The 25,951-nt window shown below is 43.2% G+C and overlaps 1 protein-coding gene across 1 annotated transcript in view; it reads left to right on the top strand.

Moving 5' to 3' along the window:
* LOC147725115 (GTPase IMAP family member 9-like) overlaps nt 1–25,951 on the top strand; it is a 130,715-nt gene that overhangs the window by 24,636 nt on the left and 80,128 nt on the right. The window contains exon 2 of the mRNA XM_086967110.1: nt 22,755–22,802. Coding sequence (XP_086823236.1) covers nt 22,755–22,802 — 48 coding nt within the window. The remainder of the gene's footprint in view (nt 1–22,754; nt 22,803–25,951) is intronic.

The following is a 25,951-nucleotide window of genomic DNA, read 5'->3' as shown; positions in this document are numbered from 1 at the left end:
TACCTTAGGTACCCAGGGCATAGGTGCACCCAGGGCCTACCAGGGGCTGCAGCATGTATTATGCCACCCCTGGCTGGCCATCCAAATCTGACACAACTGGCTGCTTGACAGCTGGGGGCGAGGTGGTGTAATCACCCTTTGCTTTAGGTATAGTATTCCTGTACCTAACCCTAAAATGGACACATATATTCCTATCAGTCACTCCTATGGCAGGCCTTATCAATCCTGAAGGCAGAGTGCGTGGAATTATGTGAAATGGTGCTCTGGCATGAGCTGAGCCCGTTTGCAGCTTGCGGAACCAAGTCCTAATAGCTATACCATATACTCTTAAGTGCATTATGTACTGCGCGGTCAAATGCTAACTTTGGTATAACATTATCAAAACATGTCGAGTAAGGAGTCATACGAATTGGAATACTAACCCCTCGCCAATTCTGGTGACGGGGTTAGCATTCCACCCTTCTAGAGGGTCACGACATGTATGTAACTGTGAACCCCGGTTAAAGTTAACTCGAGCCTCAGCATCATAAAATGGATGCTGCCACCACAGACACAAGTCTGACCTCCTGCTGCTGGGAGTCCTTCCAGCGAGGAGAGCTCGGACAAAGGGTTTCCTGTCAGGGGCGGTGCTAGCACCATCCCAGACAGGGTTTTGTGTATCCTGGGTAGGCAGGGCTGAGAGGAAGGTGACTGCAAGTGGCACCCCGGTGCTCACTGTGCATATGCCGGCTCAAACCAGTTCCAGGGGCACACCAGCCCCTGAGCTGGGGAGAGACCGGACAAAGGAGAGGGGTGTAACCACCCCCCTCCTGGTCCCACCCATGGGCAGGACCTAGTCGCGTGCCAGCCCCTTTTCTTAGAATAAAGGTAGGAGCGGGCCCCCTTCCCAATTTGGATAATCTTGAATCTTGAACTACTTTCCACGAAAGGAACTCTTGACTTTCTCTGAAGACTCTCCCTTTTGGCTAAGGAGTAGCCACCTTGCACCAGCAGGCACCATCTAAGCGCTTGCGGTTTGCTGCACGTCCATCCTCTGGATCAAGACTGCCCAGCTCGACGAGAACCGGATTCCTCACCATCTCTGACCTCTACCTGCCTCATCAGCCCAGCTGAGATTCGTGGGTGCGACGAGACCTGAGGGAATGGCTATCTTCAAGACCTGCACGACGCTTAACCAGCACGACCACCGAGGGACCCTCGAGTGAGTGCACTGGGGTTTGAGAAGCCCCGACCCCAAGCAGCTCCAGCACCGAAGTCCAGCCCCCCAGCATCCACGAGATCTGCGTAGGGCCCTTCTGCTCCTTGCTGCTTGCCACGTTGTCCGGTCACTTGCCCGTTGGCTAGTGGCCCTCCTGACGACGTACCCCAACGTTCTACACCACTGGTCTAGGTCCCCTAGACTGGCCCTTGCTTCTTGCCTGACAAGAAGTACCCTGGACCCTCCTGGTCCACTCCAGACGCCATCTTGTCCCCACCGTGTGGGCTTGCCTTTGCCAAGGCCTGTTGCTCCAATCTTGGATCCAGCATCACCGACAGCAGACACCTAGGTGGGACAGCTCGTACCTCCAGCCTGGTCGCCGACAACGCCTCCTGGTCCGGGTGCCGGCAGAGTCCAGCGTCGCCCACTCACCTGATCGTGGTGACCTCATCCGGTGCCATCCTGGTGCCCACACAATCACTGGCTAGTGATTGAGAATGGAGTCCCCTCTGCTTTCAGGTCGTCTTCATCACCGATCCAGGCTTGGATCACCCCGAGCATCTTCACTGGTCGCCTGCCAGCAACTTCTTCTTTCAGGCTCCATAGACTACAACGAGGATTCCCGACGTCTTTTGAACCCTATGCAGCCGTAGCCCCTGGGCTAGGTAACTCGAGCATTTCGGTGCTCCAGCACAGGTTCACTATCCAAGTGTCCAGATCCTTTTTCGTTTTTAGTCTACCTAGTCGGATTCGTCCGGAAACAGTAACTTTAGAAACGCTAGCATCCATAGACTTCGTCACGCATCCCGCGTGAGAGTGCACACTCTGCACCCGATCTCCCTGGGCCTCATGCTCCTAACCTTAAGGTTCAGTAGTGTAGTCCTAGCGATCCTGAAGCCTCTGGATCTTGTTACTTACCTGCTAGTATTTCGCATTCCACTTTTAGTGTATATGGTTTTTCGTGCACCTCGGGCATTTGTGTAAATTGTGCAACTTGAAGTATTTTCGTAAGAGTTTTGTATTGTGCTTAGCTCCCTGACTCATAAAGAGTTCAGGGTAGTCTTGTTATAAATAAATATCCTTTATTTTCATAACAACTTGTGTGGTGTCCTTTCACTTGGTGTTCAAGGGGTATATGTGATGGTAAAACAGCTGGCTTAACACGCCCTCTAGAGTTTAGCCTAAAGACTGCTCTTGTCCATGCTACTAGGATAGCTGGTCTATAAGGTTGACTTACAACCAATCATCAATAGGGGTTGTTTGAAATGATACACAGTGATCACTAGAATAGTGAACACTATATATCAGGCCAACTTCTCACAATGTTGACATACCTTATACTTCTTTTTTATATAATTGGTCTAGAGGGTTCAAACTACCGAAAAGTCCATAATATATAATAGGGCATCAAAGTTTAGAGGTCCAGCAGATTATCTGCACTTGCATGTGTGCACTGCTGAATGCCTGATGTCATTTTAAAGGCAGACTTTCAAAGTACATTCTATGCAAACTCGACTGTGGTTTGGTACACCTGGCATTCCTTACTGATCTGATCTTTCTTTGAGCTTAATTTGATTTACCCAGCCCTCTCTTTATATTAGGCAATTCGGTTAGCTCTCCTCCTCATGACTTCTGCAAATTCCTGTCCTAAGCCTGTCATCTGGCTGGGGAACCTCTTGACATTTGGAGAGCTTTGGAGAACTTTTGTGAAAAAGCTCCATGAGGTGACTAACCCGATGCAGCAAGTTAAGTCGACTACCTTCAACCGTGACCTGGTCAGGATTTCAGGTTTGTCCCACTGAAAGCTCCAGAAAGCAAGACTTCCAGGATTTGACTGTGGTCTGACATAAATTCAAGCCGGGGATCCCGTACCAAATCCAGCCTGCTGTGGCATGTCAAGTAATGTTGGAAGAAAAAGCTCCAGAAAAGTTTCTAAGTATGAAGGTACAATTTTTTACTCGGGACTCCAGCTTAGTGTTCAAGCAAGGCTCTATCGCGGTCAGCCTCAAACTTTGACTTTGGTCAAGTGCGACCAAATGTTATAGAGTAGCGCAAAATGTTTTTAAGCACTATAAAGTGGTTCATATTTAAAAATTCGAATCTCCAGTTACTTACATTGCATTTTCGTTGTTTTAGTGTCATTGAAAAGAAAACAATATTTCCTATTTTACAAATTTGAATGGGATTCTTAGTGTGATTGCTGTGTCTTACTTTGTTGATGTATTGGTGTATTTAAATGCTTTATATACCTGTCTCCTAAGTTAGTTGTGACTGAACATTATCAGATACCAAGGGTTAAGCAAGGGACTAATTTACTGAGACTTTTACTGAACCTTATACTGGGTAGGTGGCCTTATTGCCAGTGGTAAGTGCATACTTACCCCATCCAATAACTCCATCATTAAATAAATGCCAACTTAAGGAAATTGATACTTTATTGCCCAATGTTTCCTATTGTGCGTTCACAGTTGTGGGCCACAAGACATCTTTCTGCCCTTCTGAATGGATGGGGTGAACTACTCTCAGAAAGGAGCCCAAAGGGTTTGCCATTAGAAGAGTTGTTACCTCTCCCTGGAAGGAAGTGTTACCAGGTTGTGAGCCCAAATGGCAACCTTCAATGGTGAAGCTACCTGTGGAGGACAATTGCTCCACACATCGAGAGAGGGGCTCTACCATTTAGGGAGTGGGAGCAATCATGCACTCTGGGAAAACTAGATGCCAAACTTTGTGAGAAGTCATCATCAGATGGGAGGAGTGCTGGCAGCCCATTGGCTAATAACTGTGACACCACTAAAGGGAACGTTCTGAGCATAAAAGTTTCACCCAGGCCTCACATCATATCTGCACCGGAGAAAGGATCGACAAAGGACTACCCTGCTGGTCCCTGGAACTGGCAAAGAGAGGATTTTTCAGTTAACTTTTTGTTTTTGTTTGTTTTATGTAGTGCAAAAGGATTACCCAAAGAAATCAGATATCAGAGCGCTTTACATGAGCACCAGTTTTGTTACAGATGAACACATCAATTTTTGTTTGGCACAGGGAGATTAAGTGATGTGCCCAGAATCACAGGATGTTGAGTGTCGTTGCCAAGACTCGAATCTTGTTCCCCAGCTTCGAGGTTGACCGCTCTAGCTGTAAGGCTACATCCTGTCCCCAATTCCCTAATTCTATTTCTGACTCTAACGTCCCTGTAACCTTTGGTTTTTCTCCATGAATTTCCATGGTTTTTAAATGTTCTACCTCCAAACATAAAATCCCTATAATCTTTGTTTTTTAAGTGAATTTCGAAGGCATTTGCTAATTGTAGTGTGTAACCTTTAAGAATGGGTGTGTGAATGTGTTTATGATACTCCAGGGGCATTTTTGGGGCCAGATAACAAATGACACCTGCCCAGTGAAACAGGAGTTCTGGGGTCCCGCAGACGTCACTGACACCGTTGCCCTCCTCCACTGCCGCTGCTACTTTCGAGGCCGCCGAGAGGGGAGGCAGAAAACCACAACTCCCAGCGTTTCCTGCTTGATGCCTGCCACCACCCACTTCCGCACCCGGAGGCGCCTAAAAGAAAGCTGCTCCTTTGGTGGTGTGGGGCATTTTTGGGGCCAGATAACAAACGTCACCTACCCAGTGAAGCAGGAGTTCTGGGGTCCCGCAGACGTCGCTGACACCGCTGCCCTCCCCCGCTGCGGCTGCTACTTTCGCGGCCTCCGAGAGGGGAGGCAGAAAACCAAAATTCCCAGCGCTACCTGCTTGACGCCTGCCACCACCCACTCGATGCCCAGAGGCGCCTAAAAGAAAGCTGCTCCTTCCGCATCGCGGGACGCGCGCGCGTGACGCGCCGAGAGAAGCCCGGGACAAGGGCGGGGCCGTCTGCGGCCGTCCGAGGCCGATTGAGGCAGGGCTGGGCCCACTTTCTTTAAGCCATCATCATATTATTTGTTGGACTTATTAGGACTGGCCATGACACATTAAGTACTTCTATGCTATAACGTACTTTGTGGTAAGCCTACCACCTTGCGCTCTGTTCTCTAATTTGTGTGTATCACTACTTTGTCTTAGTATATAGTTACTATTTTTACGTCTATTTGTTTATTATGGGGAAAAAGAGAGTACAGCCAATTCCTGCTGAGACTTGCAATACCATAGACAATTATTTAGTCAAGGCTGTGAGTGCTTTGGCTAAGGAAATTGACCGGAAAGGCGTCTCTCATTGGGGTTAAGCACGACAATGGGTGAGCAAGTTGTGCCTGTCCCCCATTTGATAGTAAGTCCTACGGTTTCCCCAGGTCCTGACCAAGAGGTGGGTGCAGTCATGATAGAAGAAGATAGCTCGCGCAATTCAGGAACCCCTAATTTATCACAAGCAGCCATTCCTGTTACTCCAGTTAACACGATTGAGCCAGCCGTTGTAAGGAAATCACGGAGGCTAAAAAGCGGGAGGCAGAAATGCACGAGAACTAACTTAGTCATTAGTAATTCACCCCAAGATAATATGGGTACAACAAGGTCCAAACTAACTAGTCCAGTACCTCTCAAATGCTATTGACCTTGAGGCTATTTATTGTAAACTAATGGAGTTAATGAAACCGATTCATGACAAAATAGACAATATGGCCAGAGAAGTACATAAACTCAGAAATCAGATGGAGAAATATAGTACTGCAGCTCACTTGGATGCACTAAAACTAATTCAAAGTAAGGATGATACACTAGCTAACGTGTGCCAGAACAGCACGACTGTACCTAGACAGGTAATCACCAGGCAAATTGTGCCCAGCGAAAAATCAACAAATAACCCGGTTTGTGGGGGCACTAACGGAACCAGTTGTGCAGGGTCAACTACTGTAGATACCATTCAAGAAAGATTGCACCCTAACGGTTCTGCTGCCACCACAGTGCAGACAGTGTTGACAGAACATAATAAGCAAGGTAACTCAGAACCCAACAAGTTGGATAGGATAGAGCCTGTGCGTAAAAATCAGAATGTAACCCCAGCTGTGATAAATTTACCACCTGAATGTGGTGCTTATGTAGCTGTTCTTGCGAACGTCCCAAAATTAAAACCCACCCAAACTGAAAACCACGAAATGCTTAAAAACAAAACCTTGTACTGGCTATCTAGGAATTGTGGCTTCCCTATGTATGGGGCTAACCAGATAATTATGACTCAGAGAGTAGGCTGGCTGGGCCCCAGTGAAAAGAAAATCGAGGGCGACTGTATCATCATAAATTTTTGAACAACAGACTGGGCTAGGGATTCCATTTCGAATGCTCCCCCCCTTCCAACTGGGAGTATAACACAACTTTATTTCCTTTAGATTTTTTTTACAGGGATCAGATAGGCAATCAGACCAAAATATATTTAAATGATTTTCCTAGAGTTAATCACTATATCAAAGCTCATAATTTGTTTCCTTTATTTCAGGACCGTTTCTCAATCCCAACTTTTAATAGATTTCAGGCATTTGCACCAACTGACGACATTGATTGACTTAAGGGCAATCATAATAAGAAGTATGTCATTGATGCAATGTGTCGTGAATCGGGTATCGGTGGTCAGGTCTGTACAGTTAACCCCAGGGAGATACTGCCTAGATCTGAAACTAATTCTATAGTGGATAGATGGAACATTATAGCCAGCAAATCTAAGGAGATGGTCTTAAATAATGACACTCAGACAGCAGTGGCTACAGTACAATGTGATAGTATACCATCAGTAGCTCCTAATACACCAGATAGTCTAGCAATATCTCGACCCCATACTACTTTATATGATACCATCGAAGAATATTACCACCTGGAATATAGCGGGCATTGGTCGGAAATTAACTACTCCATTTTGGAAGGATTTCATCAGACAAGGGTACGATATAATCTGTTTCCAAGAGACATGGCACAGAGAGCCAATCTATGTTGAGGGCTACACATCTTATTGTGTAGATGCAGTAACTTCTGTGGCAGATAGGGCGAAAGGTGGTCTTCTAACTTTGACATCGACTAGATTAACTGAGTTTAAATTTGGGAGCTGTTCCGAGGTGACCCCACATGCACCGTTACTACGCTTGGAGCACCATAAAGGTAGGGGCTTGGTCATAATTAATTTTTACAATAACATCTTTGACGCCAGTAGGGGATCAATAGTGCAGGATATAGGAAGGGTGATAGACACAACCCTAGCCCAGTCAAGAGATTAGCCGGTTATTCTCTGGGCTGGAGATTTTAACATACAGGCCTGTAGATATGCACAAAAGGGGATCTGTGGCATCTTAGGTGAGCAGGACCACAGAGGTAGTGCCCCTTATAATCACTTCCCCCATAATAATTATGGAGCTGCATTGAATGACCTAGTCGCTAAATTGGATCTGGAGTTATTGGACTGCACCAAGAAAAAGGTTAATATCAAGTGTCCAACGTTTAAAGGAAGGGATGCCCATTCTAACATTGATCATATTCTTGTGTCTTGTGGTTCGGTTTACTCTAAATTATGGATAGTTGAGCAGACCGAGAGCGATCACAATAGTATCACTTTGACATTGTTTGGCTGGGGGCGTAAAACTCAAATTTTTGGTTGAGAATCAAGTGGGCCAATATTAATCCTGACCGCCTGTTGGTAGATGTTCAAGATAAATGTAGGGCAGAAATAAGCTATTGTCTAAGCAACGAGGTGACCACTGGTATTCTGCTTTCTGAATTTTGTAAAATAAATACGGTAATTGATGGCTTACTGACAGTCAGGAGCCAGAAGTTGAGAGCGACCCAGGCGGTCTGGTTTGACAAAAACTGCACTCAAGCGCTAACTAAACTAAAACTGGCTCTTGATGTTAAGCCAAGAGACATATTACTAATCAGAGTTGATCGTCACAATTATAAGATTTCTTTGGCAGTGCGGAAAAAAGAAATACAAAATGAGGCCTGGTCTAATTTGGATTTGGCAGCGGCCACAAAAAACAACAAATTATTCTGGGAGACAATTAATTGTCCTTTTTTAAAGAATGAAAACATTCCTGAAATAACTTCCCATGTAAATTGTGTGCCTGGATAGACCACTTTTCAAAGATTTTTAATTCAGATGGGTTGATTTTAGACACTACAATGGAAAACAAATTCGAATGGCAGATTATGCCTATATCTATTAGCCTGACTGAGGTACATGAGGGTCTAGTAAAGAGCAATGGTGGCAAAGCCCCGGGTCCCGATGGTGTGCCAATGGACTTGTATAAGCACAAGATGAATTTAGGGGCACCCATATTAACACGTTTTTTTAATGCTGCTATTGAAGATAACCTTCCACTGACCTGGGGACAATCGAATATTGTCCCCCTCTTTAAGAAAGGCTCAAGGTCAGAGACATGCAATTATCGTCCCATCTCCCTCCTGGACTTGTCGATTAAAGTACTGAGTAGAATCCTTTTAGAGAGACTAGAAATTTGAGCTGAGGAAAATACCATCTTATCGCCTCTACAGTACGGGTTCAGAAGGGGGATGGGAACTATGTAGCAGTGCGTAAACCTTGACCTCATTATTAACAAATGGGGGTGGGGTCGCACACTACTCACACACCGGCGGTGTCGCCCCTAAGGACTCTGGTAATTGTAGTTACGTGTTCCTGATGCATCATCTTTCGATCTTCTGCTATCTTCGCTGTCTTCGCCATCCCTGGACACGTGTTTCGGGGTATCACCCCTCATCAGCAGGGATAGGCCGCGTTCTGGTGTTGCCGATGGCTGCCAAATTTCTGCCATGTATAGTACCACTCAGGCGCTTAGGTGCGGGATCCCAGGCTCGTCAGCCAAGAGCTCAAGGGAGCTTTAAAGTTACAAATGGGGGTGGGGTCGCACACTACTCACACCCCGGCGGTGTCGCCCCTAAGGACTCTGGTAAGTGTAGTTACGTGTTTGCGATGCATCATCTTTCGATCTTCTGCTATCTTCGCTGTCTTCGCCATCCCTGGACATGTGTTTCGGGGTATCACCCCTCATCAGCAGGGATAGGCCGTGTTCTGGGGTTGCCGATGGATGCCAAATATCTGCCAGGTATAGTACCACTCAGGCGCGTAGGTGCGGGATCCCAGGCTCGTCAGCCAAGAGCTCAAGGGAGCTTTAAAGTTACAAATGGGGGTGGGGTCGCACACCCTAGAACACGGCCTATCCCTGCTGATGAGGGGTGATAACCCGAAACACGTGTCCAGGGATAGCGAAGACGGCGAAGATAGCGGAAGATCGAAAGATGATGCATCACGAACACCTAACTACACTAACCAGAGTCCTTAGGGGCGTCTCCGCCGGTGTGTGAGTAGTGTGCGACCCCACCTCCTTTTGTCTCATTATTAACAAATACACCACAGTTAAAGAAGGTAATTTATTTTTATGCTTTGCCGCCTTAAGTTCTGCCTTTGATTTAGTTGAGCATTCCCTTTTATGGCCTATTCTAATACAAATGGGTGCACCAAAGGAGATTATACACTTCCTGGCAAGACTTTACAAAAAACTGTCCAGTAAAGTACGATTCGGTCCTGCCGGTGAGTGTACCCCTTTTTTTAAGATCAAAGGAGGCATTAGGCAAGGCTGCGTTTGAGTGCCACTTTTATTTTATTTATTTATCAATCAAATCGATTCAATTCTTAGAATGACTCCAGCGGATGCCCCCATTATTGATGGTAAACCCATCCCAATACTGCTGTACGCGGATGCCGCGGTCCTCCTATCACGTACCCAAATTGGTCTCCAAAGCCTTATTGACAAGTTTTAGATGTTTATTAACAGCAGGAAACTGTTAATCAATAAAGAAAAAACTTTTGTAATGTCATGTGGGAAGAAGATCAAGCGAAATAGGACTTTTTACCTAGATGATGTAAAACTAGAAACTGTTAAAAAGTTCTGTTACCTTGGCATTACATTCTCTGAAGATGGAAGGTGGGCCGACGAACAGGAGAGCGTAGGCCTCAAAATGATTAGGAACACTAATAGTGTTTTTAGATTCGCCGCTAAATTGGGGTGTCGCCGAATTAAGGAGATGGTTTCTATCTATAATTCAAGGAGTTTGTCATCCGCATTATATGGGGCGGGCATATGGGGCCACCACACTAACAGTGGCAAGCTAATCCAAAATAAAGAAAATGTATTCCTGAAACGCTTGCTGTGTGCCCCGGCATCAGCCTCTAATGAGATACCGCATAGGGAAGTGGGCTTGAATTATGTGAAGGATCTAACAGCCTTGCAACCACTGACATTATGGAGATCGATTTGGTCCAAGTCTGAAACTAAATTTACTCAGGATGTAATTAAGGACTGTCTAAAGCTTGATTATTGTTCACGTATTTCATGGCTTAGACACATCCAAAATTGGTATAAAATACTTTTTGACCTAGATCCTTTCCAGGAAATGGAACATGGTGCTTCTATACCCAAAAAAGAGCTTAAAGAATCCTTTTTAAAATACACAAGGAATGCTAGGGTTGACGAATGCAAGAAACAAAGTACTTTTATCTTTTACCAGGAGTACAATGTAAGCGAAGGCTTTCAGGCTTATTTAATAGATGTTACAAGAAACTCTCACCGCTTCGCATTAACTCGCATAAGATTAGGCACTTTGCACCACCTTGTGGTATTTCCTTACACTAGACGGAACGGCACATTCCCATGCCCTTGTAATGGTACATCAAAACAGAGCTGTTGTCATTTTATGTTGTTTTCTAAATTTTATAACTTTTGTAGGAATTTTTTTTAAAACCCATCTTTTTAAAATACAAGGTAGGATCTACTAAGGCTGCGATGCAGATAATGTTTAATCTGGGAAGTGCAGATGTATGTTTTTATGTAGCCACATACATTTTAAGATGCATGTCTGCAAGGAAATCAATTATTATTACATGAGTTTTTGCACATGCGTTATAAATGAAATCGCACTTACCTATTGCGAGTTTGCTCATGTGTCATAACCATATTTGCATTTTATCATTGCAAGATTTTCACATGCGTTTTAAAGAAACTACTTGAATGTGTTTCTTTATTTTACTATTAGCATATGTCACTTTACTATTGCGAGTTTGCACATGTGTTATAGAGGTAAAGGTAAAGGAATTTGTATTTTACTGGATGTATTTTGCACATATATAGGTACTGTAGTCCCTTTTTTACATTCTGTGACTGTTTATCCGCCCTGGAAAAATATGATTATGTCTAGGCGTTGATATTGCGGTGCTGATTTCCTATTTTCTGTACCATATTTCTATATGTAACGCTTGTTTTATGCTTGTTTGCTATATGGTTTTTTATATATATATATATATATATATATATGTATATATATATATATATATATATATATATATATATATATATATACGCAGATCCACTCACAGACCCATACAACCACTCACACACCTACTGACAGAACCCATAGCACCATGCACATACCCACTCACAGACCCAAACAACTATTTATGCATCCACTCACAAACCCACACAGGCACTCACACACCCACTCACAGACCCACTCTTGCACTCTTAGACCCGCATACAGACCCTCTCAGACACTGGAAAACACATGCACTGACCCACACATACACTCACATACCCACTATTATCCGCATTCAATTCAATTCAATTCAATTCAAAAGTGCTTGATTCGGTATCAAGCACTTTTGAATTGAATTGAATTGAATTGAATGCGGATAATAGTGGGTATGTGAGTGTATGTGTGGGTCAGTGCATGTGTTTTCCAGTGTCTGAAAGGGTCTGTATGCGGGTCTAAGAGTGCAAGAGTGGGTCTGTGAGTGGGTGTGTGAGTGCCTGTGTGGGTTTGTGAGTGGATGCATAAATAGTTGTTTGGGTCTGTGAGTGGGTATGTGCATGGTGCTATGGGTTCTGTGAGTAGGTGTGTGAGTGGTTGTATGGGTCTGTGAGTGGATCTGCGTGGGTCTTGAGTGGTTCTGTGTGTGCCTGTGTGGGTCTGACTGCAGATGTGGAAGTGGTGCTACAGATTATGGGCTTTTGCATATTTAGGATATTTTAAAGGGAAAGCCATGGTCTCTGCTCTCACCAGAAAACAACAGGAAAGAGCCCACTTGTCACAGTCATAACCGAAGAGATTGCCTGCGGATACATTAGTTATGCATTTATCTTCATCCAGGATGTTTTTGTGTGTGTGTGTGGTTCTGTGTGTTGTGTTTGTGGTTGTGGTGTGGTTGTGTGTGGTTGTGTGTGTGTGGTTGTGTGTCTGGTTGTGTGTGTGCTTGTGGTTGTGTGTGGTTGTGTGTGTGTGTGAGTGGTTGTGTGTGTGGTTGCGGTTGTGTGTTGTTTTGTGTGTGTGTGGGTGGTTGTGTGTGTGATGTGTATGTGTGTGGGGTTGTGTGTGTGTGTGGTTGTATATATAGGTATGGGTAGGCGTATGTGGTTGTGTGTGTGGTTATGTGTGTAGATGTGGTTGTTTGTCTGGTTGTGTGGTTGGTTGTGGTTCTGTGTATGGGGTTGTGGGTGTGTTTATGTGTGTGTGTGGTTGTGTGTGTGTGTGGTTGTGTGTGTGTGTTTGTGGGTGTGGATGGGTGTGGTTGTGTGTGTGGTTGTGTGTGTGGTTATGTGTGTGTGTTTGGATGGTTTGGTGTGGTTGTGTGTGTGTGGTTGTGTGTGTGGTTGTGTAAATGGTTGTGTGTGTGGTAGTGTGTGTGTGTGTGGTTGTATGTATGGTTGTGCATGGTTGTGGTTGTGTGTGTGGTTGTGTGTGTGGTTGTGTGTATAGTTTGTGTGTGGTTGTGTGTGTGTGTGTGGTTGTGTGTGTGTGTGGTTGTGTGTGTGGTTGTGGTTGTGTGTGTGGCTGTGTGTGTGGTTGTATGTGTGGTTGTATGTTTGGTTGTGGCTGTGTGTGTGGTTGTATGTTTGGTTGTGGCTGTGTGTGTGCTTGTGTGTGTGTGTGTGGTTGTGTGTATGTGTGTGGTTGTGTGTTTCTGGTTGTGTGTGGCTGTGTGTGTGTGAGTGGTTGTGTCTGGTTGTGGTTGTGTGTGGTTGTATGTGTGGTTGTGTGTGGTTCTGTGTGTGGTTGTGGTCATGTGTGTTTGTGGTTTTGTGTGTATGGTTGTGTGTGTGGTTGTGGCTGTGTTGTTGTGTTTGTGGTTATGTGGGTGCTTGTGATTGTGTGTGTCTGGTTGTGTGTGGTTTTGTGTGTGTGGCTGTGTGTGTGGTTGTGTGTGTGTGTGGTTATGTGTGTGTTTGTGTGTGTTTATGTGTGTGTGGCTGTGTGTGGTTGTGGTTGTGTGTGTGGTTGTGTGTTTGGTTGTGTGTGTGGTTGTGTGTGTTTTGTTGTGTGTTTGTTTCTGGTTGGGTGTTTGTGTGTGGTTGTGTGTGTGGTTGTGTGTGTTGTTGTGGTTATGTGTGTGGTTGTGGTTGTGTGTGGTTGTGTGTGGGGTTGTGTGTGGGGTTGTGTGTTTTTGTTGTTTGTGTGGCTGTGTGTGTGTGGTTGTGTGTATGTGGCTGTGTGCATGAGTGTGGTTGTGTGTGTGGTTGTGTGTGTGTGGTTGTATGTGTGGTTGTGTGGTTGTGTGTGGTTTTGTGTGTTTATGTGGTTGTGTGTATGTGTGGCTGTATGTGTGGTTGTGTGTGTGGTTGTGGTTGTGTGTGTGGTTGTGGTTGTGTGTATTTGGTTGTGTGTGTGGTTGTGTGGTTGTTGTGTGTGGCTGTGTGTCCGTGGTTGTGTGTATGTGTGTGGTTGTGTGTGTGTGGTTGTGTGTGTGTGGGGTTGTATGTGTGGATGTATGTTTGCTTGTGTGTGTGGTTGTGGTTGTGTGTGTGTGGTTGTGTGTGTGGTTGTGTGTGAGGTTATGGTTGTGTGTGTGACAGTAATACTAAAAGCATCTCAAAATAAAGGAACACAAGCATCGAGTTTGTGGAAAGAGAAAGCACATTGTAAGTCAAACGGGCGCAGCAAAGCATTAACACAACAACATGTTCTTTGATGTTTGATGTTCTTTGAACGAGAACATCAAAGGTGCGCTGATAAAGTGATCGCGGGCGAAAGTGATCTCGGGTGCTTAATGAGTATGACGAGGTTTGGCATTTGACGCCTCTGCTCCTAAGCACGTGCAAACATCGTGTTTGTGGAACAAAAAAGAACATTGTAAGTCAAATGGGCGCAGCATAGCATTAACACAACAACATTTTGTTTGATGTTTGATGTTTGATGTTCTTTGAACGAGAACATCAAAGGGGCGCTGCTAAAGTGATCGCGGGCAAAAGTGATCTCAGGCGCTTAATGAGTATGACGAGGTTTGCCATTTGGCGCCTCTGCTCCAAACCGCGCGCCCGCGCCCATGCACTGTAGTTCTAGGCTGGCCAGGCTGGCCAGGGTAGGCCCTCACTAATTGTCTTGCCAGACTAGTGCACGCGCCGGGTCAGGCGAGACCTAAAAAGACAATTAGGATTGGCAAGACTTATAAAGCACACTAATTAACTGATATTCATAGTTCACGTTAGCTGCTGTGAAATAGCAGCAGGCAGACAAACAAGGCATTTGAAAAAGTGATTTACAACAGCATTAGCAAGAAATGGGATCTGATAAAGCTGGAATGTACCCTGTGCTCACATGAAATGTGTCCTAATACCATCTCAGGCTCTAAACAAAAGCACTTTTGTTCGAATGAAAAGTTACCTCAAATAAAAAGAAAGACGAGAGGTGTTTGGTAACACAGGAACAGTTTGATTAAACTCCTCAGTCGGGAAACAACAAAAGAAACAGTCTGAAGGCTGTGTTGAAAAAGATGAGTTTTGAGTCAATTTATACACACTTGTCTGCATATCATAAAACATTATAAAGCACTAAAAACCCACACCGGCACTCCTTATTTGGTAAAGATTGTAGGCCTTGTTGTTGGGATCATAAATAAGGCATCTGAATCATCTGCAGGTGGGTCTCAACCTCGTGTGAACACAATGAGGGCCAGTTAGTTACATGTCCAGATGTCCAGAGTGTTGTGTGTGTGTTGTGTTCTGATTGGCTGTGTGTCTGTAACTTCATGGGCCATCTGACTTTATGGTGTTTTGGGAATTTGCACCTTTCTGGCCAAACATGTTTTATTGGGGTAATCTCCTTGGACCATTGTGGTGTTGCCGCCTATCTGTGAGATCGATCTGGGTCCTTCCTGTGTTGGCAATTTGTTAGCTGGCTATGTTTCATCCCCTTCTGTTATCTTTAAATCAGTTGCTTCAGCCTGGGTCGCAGGGCCTGCTTGACCACCTATGTCTGACTCACGGTTGATGGGGAGATCAGGTCAGGCAGACTGGGCAACAGCAATGCAAGTTTGTTGTTGCGTGTGCATAGATCATTGCATACCATGACATCATATTTTGCAAAACTAACATTCCTCCCTTTAGTTGAATTTTCAAACTACATCATTTTCCTCACACTTCATGACAGACACAGTGTTGAAGTGGTGGTGTGTTTCTGTTGTGTTTACCACTATTTTCTTAATTACATGTATTCTACCTAATTTGGTGGCTGCGTTTTTACAACAGTAAACACCCACTTGCAGGAAACCACGCATAAACAACACAAACATTACAATTGGAAGTAATGTCAAGCACCGTCTGGTAACACATCAGGAGGCAGTAAAACCAATCTATTGGCATTTCCTGCTCAGGGGAACCTTTCTTCCTTTCTCATGTCAGCTTGCATACAATGCAGTGCTTGGATGGCAAAAAATAGTCTCCCATTGTCCAGGTCATTTTACCGGGGATAAAAGTGCAGCAAGCTGCCACACACCCCACCTTCAATGGTGGTCATCAAGTTCAAAACATACTAATATTGCCTCGGCAAGAGGAGGATGGTTCTTAGTTCTTCCATGACAGCATTTAGTTCAAGCTCAGCATTGTCGATCATCTTCAGCATTTTCCATCTAGTGATTTGTAACCAGCGGATGTTCACCTTCGTATGCAGAGTGAAGAAGTGTATGGACCCTTCCACATTTACCTGATTGCCAGTGATCAGTCTAAATTCTGCAGCAGCCTCACATTCCAGGAACTAGTTGAACATAGGCAAGGTCACACAAGGACATTAAAAATCCATTACTGCGGAGGCACACCATTGTAGGTCCGGTATGTGCAACACTGCTTCACAGTTAACATTGGGCACAAGTGGTATTGTCCCTTTGCTTCTGAAACACAAAGAATACCGTATAAGCTTAAATACAGTTAAGGGTTGCCCCATCCCCTCCAACCATGTGCACCTATTTATCTCAGTACCCCAGAGCTCCTGACTATATGTGGTTCTACTCTACTGAATGGTATGTTTGTCTAACCCTACAGAGATACTGATGGAAAAGACATTTGCCTTTCTCAGGGGCTACATCCTGGGGTAAGTGAAGTCTGTCTGCACCCATGGTGTGGCGTGTCTGTAACCATATGTAACATTAACTATTAGTGGATTGTTGGCCAATGGTTGTCATGTGTTGATACCATGTGTTGTGTAGTAGCATGCTGTTTAGTGTGTGTAGGATGGTAGTGTTGGGTTCAGTTTATGTGTACATTAAGTGCGAGAGGTCTCTGCAAATCCGTTGCACGAATGTTAAAGTGGGATTCAATGGTACTAGGCACATTTAGGGAATTGACTTCGCACACAAGAACCCCTGCTAAGAAGAGTGTGTACAAAAATACAGTGGTACATCAGTTAAAAAACATTAGTCAGCTGTAGGATGGTCTTTAGGGGAGAAGTATGTCATCTGGGCACCCAGCGATGTCTTGTCTTCTCTTGGTGAAGAGGGAAAAAGTTGAACTTGTGTGAGTGGTCCTGGGTGTCTGTTTTTATTTACCAGCTGTGGGCCACCTTGTTCTCTTGTCAGACTGTCCTACTTCTGGGGCATGGTCAGCTAACCCCACCCTGGAGGACCAACAGCAGATGGAGGCCTCGACCCCTATGGGCACCTTGATGCCAATTTCTGGTATGGCCTCCAGATCAACCTAGCATTTGGCGCCTACACAACTTTTATGGATGTAGGTAAGGAAGTGTATCTGCATGATGTGTGAGGGGGAACATCCTGTTGGGGGTGATCTTGTTAATGTGTGTTAATTTTTTCTGATTGTGTAAAGGTGTTTTGTCCCCAAACAGCAACTCATCCTTGCTGCTGCTGTGGCCCTGGCCTTTGCTCGGATTTCATGTATCTTTTATTTACATATTGTAGTGAGCGTGCTCTTGTGTTACATCACTGATGACACTTGGAACCGCCAGGTGTCATCAGTGATCATTTAAGCAGCGATCGTTTTCAGAGCAGCTGTGCGGAGCTGTCCATGCTGTGCTGGCCCTATAACCAGGAATTCAATAAATATCCTCAACCTACAAAGTTTTCTGGATGATTTATACTTAACAAACTTGGCGACGACTGGGAGAACTCTTTTGGATGGAAAATATTTTTCTTTATTCATCTTTAGAAAACTGTCAGTTTTCCGACGCAGCTTCAGTCACAGGAAATTACGAGAAAATTGACCAAAAGAATATTGATCGCACGTAAGTCCATGGACTGTTGTGAATATATTCTCTACATTATTTGAAAGGCCAGCACATCTAACATTTAGTATATCAGGATAACTTTACAGACTGAATTAGGCTGTTTTTATTTAAACTCAGCCTGACATTTTTCTGACGTACCTGCTTGTCTGTTCAGTCGGAATTCTTCCGCCGCGCTGCCATTCCACTGTTCTAGCACCCATCAATGTGTACACTTCACTCATGATGTATAGGCACAGCACGTTGACCTTGTGACATTTCACGTTCCTTACTTGACAGACGTAGTACGTGCGGCCCTTTTGGATGCCAATCTTCATTTGCTTTTAACCCCTTCGGTGCTCATGACGAGCTCAGCTTGTCATGAGGCACAGTGCTCGTGTGCTCATGACGAGCTCAGCTCGTCTTGACCACACCCATTTCTATTAGGGTCCAGCACAGGAGAGGAATATCTCAAGCAGCCAAGGTGTTAAAGTTTGTGTGTTTACTCCGGAAATATTGAATTAATTCTCATTGTTCAACGGACACTTGAAGGTACTGTGGGTAAAGTTACTATTTCCTTTTCATACGATTTTCAAGTATGTTAATTTACATTTTGCCTGCTATTTACGGTGATGGACACACCATTATGGATTAACTTCTGGATACATAGATACACTTTTAGTTATACTTTTGAATGCTTTTGCTGTTTTACATTATTATTTTAAGATTATCCTTAAGCCTGGCATTCATGGCGATAGGCACACCGAGTTGATTACTTGCCTGTCATTCACGATGATTGGCACACTATATTAGTTGATTTTATTTGAATTTATAGATCTCTTTACAACGGTGACAGCTGCACTAATTTTCATTTCTTTTATTATATAATCTCAGCTAGTTGAGAGGATAGACATTCTCAAAGTTATTACCTATATATTTCAACTTACCTGCATTGCTTCTACTCGTCCAACATGTGTGCAGAACAAACTTTTTCATTAATTCCTCCACAGTCTTTTCTCTCCACTAAATGGGATCCTCCTATAAAATGACTTGAGTGCAGAGAATATTTTCTAAACTATATTGATGCATTAGAAGATGGTGAAGATGATCTAACTCAAGTAAGAAGAAAGAAAAGTTTACTTCACTCACTTGGTCCTCAAGGATTGAAAGTTTACAATTCTATGAACAAAAAAACGCATCCTGATCATGATGCCACTGCATTTCTTCATGCATTAGAGGATCTAGACAGTTATTATTCCACCTCAGTTTGCATAGCTATTGATTGACCCAACTTTTTCGGAAGAAGACAAGTGAAGCAAGAATCTGTTTAAGATTTTGTGTCAGACTTAAAGAAATAAGCTTGACTTGCAGTTTTGGTTCACTTGAAGAAGAACTAATCCGAGACCAAATCATAATGTATGTCAACAATGAACATGTTCAATAACGTTTTTGGGTACATCGTGAAGCGTCATTGTCTGATGTAGTTGCTTTAGTCAAAAAAGCATAAATTACTAACAAATGTGCTAAAGCGATTTCTGAGTCATCTAAGGAAATTGACAAACCTACTGTAAGCAAAATACTTCAAAAACAAAAGATAAGAATGTCAATTTTCCTACCTTCAATAAGGATAACATCAATAGTAAACTGCATCTACAACATTAAAATGTTATAGATGTGGTAGCAAAAATCATTTAGCTAATTTTAAGAATTGTCCAGCTAGGAAACAAAAATGTTTTCAATGGGGTGTTATTGGTTATTTTACAAAAGCATGTCGACGCAATATCAATCAAAAGAAAAAAGTAACTTTACTTAAAGATGATTATAATGATTCTTCCTCTACATCATCTTGTGATGAGTGCCCATCTAAAAATGTTGATTGTGTTTTGGGAGTGTCTGACAGTATTAACTCGCTAAACATTAACTGTAAATCAAAACCTGTATGTGCTATGTCCATAGGTAGGGTTGAAATACTTATTGTGGCGGATTCAGGCTCTTTTGTTTGTGCTTTAGGTTCTACTTTATCTCCTTCTGACATTTCACCTGAGAGTTTTACAGGAGAAAAAATTGTTTAGTTGGCTACAGAAAACTTACTTTTGAGTTAAAGTGCATATCTTCAATTGGCAAATTGTATGTTGCTTTAGATGGTCCCCCAGTTTTAGAATTGATTGATCAAATACATTTAAACATTACTTTGAACCCTAATGGAGATGAACAAGTTATGGTTCTAGACCATAATGAAGACTATCATTCTAAATTAAAAAAAGAGATTCCTGTGGTTTTTTCTACTAGAGTAGGTCAATTAAATGGCTATGTTCATAAAATTGTACTCAGAGATGATGCCAGACCCACAGTTTATAAGTCTAGACAGATTCCATGGGCTGCCAGAGATGAATTCAATAAAGAATTGAAGCGCCTATTAGATGAAGGCATTATTGAAGAAGTTGAAGCTTTTAATTGGGTTGCACCTTTAGTCGTAGCTCGTAAGGCTAACGGCAAGGTTCGTCTATGCATAGATTGAGGTCCCTGAATAACAATATTGTAGCTGAAAGGTATCCCTTACCCAAAATTAATGAATTAATTTCTCTCACCAAAGGCATGAAATGATTCGCGGACATAGACTTAACGTCAGCATATCATCAAATCATGCTGCATGAAGATAGTAAGAGTTTGACCACATTTATGACTCCCCAAGGGTGTTATCGCTTTTTGCGCATGCCGTTTGGCCTGGAGTCAGCGGGCGCAGTTTTTCAAAAGCGCATGTTCAAATTATTCCATGACTTACCTGGCATCCTGTTTTTTCAAGATGAAATCCTTATTATGGGTGAAACTAAAGACATGCATGATGAGAGAATTCATTCTGTTTTGAACATACTAAAAGAACGGGGACTTACTGCAGAACTTTCTAAGTGTACATTTTGGGTTGATTCTTTAGACTATTTAGGTCACGAAATTTCTACTAAAGGCGTAAAACCTAAATCTAATCTGATGAATGCTATAAGAAATGCTCTGTCGCCTGTGAATAAAGATGAGCTGAGGTCTTTCTTAGGACTCATTGAGTTCTATAGTAAATTTGTTAAGAATTTTTCAGCAAAAACTTTTAATATGCAACAGTTATTAAAATGCAAGTCCATATTTGTGTGGTCAGAAACTTTACAATGTGACTTAAAACTTAAAAATGAACTGTGTGATGCAAAGGAATTAGTAGGTTTTGATCCTTGTTTAACGTGTATCATTACTACTGATGCAAGTCAGAAAGGATTAGGTGCCGTGTTATCACAAAAAGAAGAAAATGGAAAAGAGAATGCTGTTGCATATGCATCAAGAGCTCTATCACCAGCTGCAGAAAGATACTCTGTAATTGAAAGAGAAACATTATCTGTTGTATGGTCACTGGAACATTTTAGGAGTTTTACATGGGGTTATCACATGGATGTTAGATGTGACCATAAACCTCTTGTGAAAGTTCTTTCTTCAGATGGTTTACTGAATGCTACTCCCAGAATAGCCAGGATGTCAGTTCGTTTGTTAGATTACAGATATTCTGTAAATGATATCCCTGGAGATAAGAACCAAGTAGCTGACTGTTTGGGTAGACTACCTTTACCATTAGAGTATTCCACTGAAAATGTAGACAATTTCCCGGTAGCTGGAATAAATTTAAATAAGAATAATTCTATTTTGAGTCCTCAGGAATGGGAAGAATCTTTGATTAAAGATGAGCTTCTTACTAAAGTAAAGAATATATTGTTGAAGGTTGGCCTAACAAGAAGTTGTTGAGTGAAGAATTGAAACAATTCTGGGAAGTACGTGATAAATTGTCATTAAAGGATTGCAATATATTACGAGGTGAAAAAATAATTTCACCAAAAGATTTATGGATGAGAGTTATACAGTTGTGTCATTAAGGACATCTTGGCATTGTAAAAACAAAGAAATGTATTAGAGAATTGTATTGGTGGCGGGGTGTAGACACTGTAGTGGAAAAAGTTGTAAGAGATTGTTCCTCGTGTCTTAGTGCAGACAGGTCTCAAAATGTTACTACTCTTCCCTTATCTCCTATTTTATGTTCTGATATGCCTTGGGAAACTTTGGGTATGGATATCACTGGGCCTATTGTTAAAAATGATTTCAGAATGTATATTATAGAAGCTGTTAACTATTTTTCAAAGTGGCCGGAAATCAAAGCAGTGGAGAGAGCTGATTCTGCCAGTGTCTTAGAATTCATGGATGAATTATTCCAGAGGGAAGGACTTCCAAATGTTATTATAAGAGATAATGGTGTCCAAATCAGGTGTCATTGTGTTGAGGAATTCTTGAAACGTAATGGTATAACACACAAAGTCACTTCAATTTTCATCCAAGCGGGAATAGTGAAGTAGAAAGGTTTAATTGTGTAATCAAAGACTCCATTCAATTAGACAATCTCAGAGGTCTAGATTGAATTGTAGGAATTAAGAAAATGGTTTCGATGTACAGTATTATTCCTACTGTTATGAGGTACAGTCCTTTTACCATCATGAAGGGGCATGTACCATTTAGCAAAGATAACCAATGTTGGATGAAGCATTCAAGATTATTAGAATGGTCACCAGAACTAGTTAGCAACAACCTCATGTTACATCAAGAGAAATATAAAAAATACTATGACTAAGCATAATGCTAAGGATGTTGTTTTAGAAATTGGTGATTTAGTACGGGTCAAGTTACCTTTTAGAGTGAGAAAAGGTCAAAGTAAATTTTCAAAACCAGTTAGAGTGGTTGAAATTTTTAAGAATTCAGTTAACTTGTCAGATGGTAGAGTTTGGCATAAGGGAAGAATTGTAAAGTTCAATTAAAAGTGGGTTGAAACTCAAAATGATATTCAAGAAACAAAAAGTTTTCATTGGCTTGATTGTGATGATGACATATCTGAAGTGTACCTGAATCTATGCAGAGGGAGAGTTCTGTACAGTTTGAAGTTCCTTCAAATACAACTCAGGAAGATAATTCTTTAAATTCTGCAGAAATTTGAGAATGGAAATGTTTCTGATTCTGTTCAAACTGAAGGTGTTTCTGATGTTGTTCATGAGAATGCTTCCAATTCTGTTTCTTCAGACGCGATTGAATGTGAAGATGTGTCTGTCCCTGATTCTTCATCTGCAGGTAAAGACATCTCTGTCAACAAGTTTGGTAAAATTGTAAAACTACCTAATTATCTTAATGACTATGTCACTGATTAGTTTTTTTTTTGTTTTATTGTTTAGTATGCTCTACAGAAAAATGTACTTGTTTTATCTTTATTAAGGTTAATAGGAGGAAATGTGTTATATTCCATTTTAATTATTTTTTCTTTTCTCAATGTTAAAGGGAGAAGATGTGTTGTGTTCATGTATCTTTTATGTACATATTGTAGTTAGCGTGCTCTTGTGTTACATCTCTGATGACACTTGGAACCTCCAGTTGTGATCGGTGATCAGTTGAGCAGTTGAGCAGCAATCGTTTTCAGAGCAGCTGTGAGGAGCTGTTCATGTTGTACTAGCCTTATAACCAGGAATTCAATAAATATCCTCAACCTACCAAGTTTTCTGGATGATTTATACTTAACAGCTCCCTGTCAGCAGTGATTGTTGGCATGTGCTCAGCCAACCTTCCTGTCCCCGCTGTAGTGAGCACCAGTTTCCTGGTTTCTCAGGAGCTAATTGGAAGCTGCAACGGTGTAGCTTTGGGCTTTATTTTGAGGATGGGTATTCTGTGTGTAATGCCATGGTATTTTGCCTTTTTGTTTGTGATATGCTTTAAAGTGACATTCATTGACCATGTGACCTGGTCTGTGACAATAGTGACACTCCATGAGGCTTGGCTGCTGCCAGCTCCCTTGGTGTCTCCTGCTACAATTAGGTGGAGATTCCCTAGGGTCTGGAGCTCCTTTTACTACTGCCATCTGGATGCTAGCGGTCAACGCAACCCCTTCTAGAGCAATCTTCTTAATTTGTTGTTGGAAAAATGTGTCTGTGTCTGTGTCTCTGTAGTCCTGCTTCAGCTTTTCGCTGTCTGCCTCCTGATTCTTCTACTTATAATGTAATATGTCGGCCTGTATTTCCTGACAGGGTTTGGTGTTTAACCCCACTACACAATTCAGTCCAGTTTGGATCTCAGTGAATAGTCCCTTCTTGAGATTGTTGTAAACCAATGCAATCCGGGGACCCGTGTCAGTCCAATGATGTCCTGTCTCTTGTCTCCATTGTTCCCTCATTCTCTCTAGGAAATTGATTGCGTACTCCCCAGGATTCATGCTTTCTGCCATCAGTCCTCCTACGTCAAGACGGTCATGGAATATGTCCCAAAGGGCCATCCATATTTGGTGACTAAATTAGCTAAATGTGGCCCGTTCTTGCTTGTTGCTGATCAGCGGACAGAGGAGATGCAGTCTTGAGAAAATATGTCTGCTCCTCGTTGAGACTGCTGAGCAGACTGTGGAACAGGAGCCCATATTACCATCGATGCCCAGGCTGCTGGCGCAAGACGCCTCTTAGTTCCCATTCTGAATAATTACCAAAATAAAGAGACGGGCGCTGGAAGCAGGAATCAAGAACAGAGTTTAATTCTCACGAAACAAGGTGCCATCGGGAGGTGCTCTAACAAGTGAGCTGAGACTCTGTCTTTTATACTTTACAAAACACTTGGCATTACAGTCACAGCATTGTGAAACAAAGAAAAGACCACCCCATAATCCTCGTGTCAATCCTACCCCACATGTGTTCACAATAGGGACCCTTGACCTGCTGATAAGAGAGGGGGCAATGACGCAGCTGAATGTTCCGCTGATTATTAGGATGTGTGCGCCTGATCGTAGCCCAGGGGGTGGGGAGGCCAGGATCAATAGTGGGTCCTTTGAAGAGGAGTGACTCCATACAATAAAGGGCAGTAAACAGTGTCTCCCGGCTTAGGCGATTGCCTCGGACATGTGTGGACAGTCCATCGCGGAGGGAGGGTTTGCTAACAGAGGGGTTATTCATGAAAGGAAAGGAGGTGTTGGTCAGGCGCGGCCGTGACTCCCAAGGACAGGGTCTTGCAGAGGAGGAAGGTTTATGACTTGTCCATGTGAGGGAGAAGGAGGGGGTCAGGGTGCGCGCAGGGTCAGAGTCGCACAGAGAGAGAGAGGTCTTATGACCCGTACATGAGAGAACAGGGGCAGTCAGATACAGCTGGGGGGCTATGTCAGCTGAGGCGAAGGATGCTTCTTCAAGAGGGAAATGGGGGGGGTGCCTGGGTCAAGCAGGAGGGTTGCCTTTCATAGCAGGGTCGCGCAGAGTGCTGGGTTTCATGGTCTATGCATGTGAGAGTGGGAGGGGGGTGCTCAAATGCGCGCAGGAGGGAAGCCAGTGATTCTAATGAGTGGGCAAGAGGCCAAGGTGCCTAAAATGGCTGTCATGTACATATGGGCACGGGCTTTTACTGGCGGAGTGATACGGTCAATATTTCAGGGTATACGTGGTGCCTACAGGGAGGGGGACGGGAGAGGGCAAATGAACGCTGCTTATGTACATCAATTTTTCTATTTTCCACAGTCGCCCCTTTTTACATAACAGAGTTCATTTTTCTAATTGATGGGGGTATATATAAACAACAAAGTTCATTTTCCTATCCCTCCTAGTTAAGGGGCGTACATATAAACATGTGGTTGATGAAATAGCATTTGTCAATACTAACATATTGCACAAAAATCATGAACAGTTGATGTGATGGGCAGAATGCAGCACATAGGAAATTGCATTTGTCGAGTTCCTATCATTTCAAAAGCACTACATAGCATAAATGTTTCTGACTTAAAAATGTGACCAATGAACATTTTGACCAAGCAGTTGAGGGCGGAATCAGTTCAATATACAAAGTCTCTTCGTCACAGTGTCTTTTAGCAGTGAGCCATCACTGGTAGGCTCTAGTCCGCGTCCTTTCGTTGGCGCTGTTGAGCACCGGCGGTGGAGCTATAGGTCCAGCTCGGTTCTATCCTTACGCGTTGCAGGGTGCGGTCAGTCCTCTGCTGTTAGACCACAGTCCTGTTCCCTAAACAATCCGTTTAGCGGCGCCTTATGCTCGGCACCTATATTTCCGTGGCAACACCCTATTCCCACCTGAATGCCGTTCTTCCTTTTGGCGTGAAGTCACATGGAAAAGAGGGTGTGTGTTGTTCGAACAGTCGATAGGAGAGAGGAGGAGTTGGGTCAGAGTTCCTGGGACACACAAAAGAGACCAAGGGAGCAAAGGATAACAAGCAGGCAGGCCCATCAATCGGGCCCAAAGAAGGGGGACGG

The sequence above is a fragment of the Lissotriton vulgaris genome, chromosome 4_1 (assembly GCF_964263255.1).
Source record: "Lissotriton vulgaris chromosome 4_1, aLisVul1.2, whole genome shotgun sequence".
Lineage (NCBI taxonomy): Eukaryota > Metazoa > Chordata > Amphibia > Caudata > Salamandridae > Lissotriton > Lissotriton vulgaris.
The sequence above is the reverse complement of the archived record's forward strand: the minus strand, read 5'-3'. Positions and strand labels throughout refer to the sequence as shown.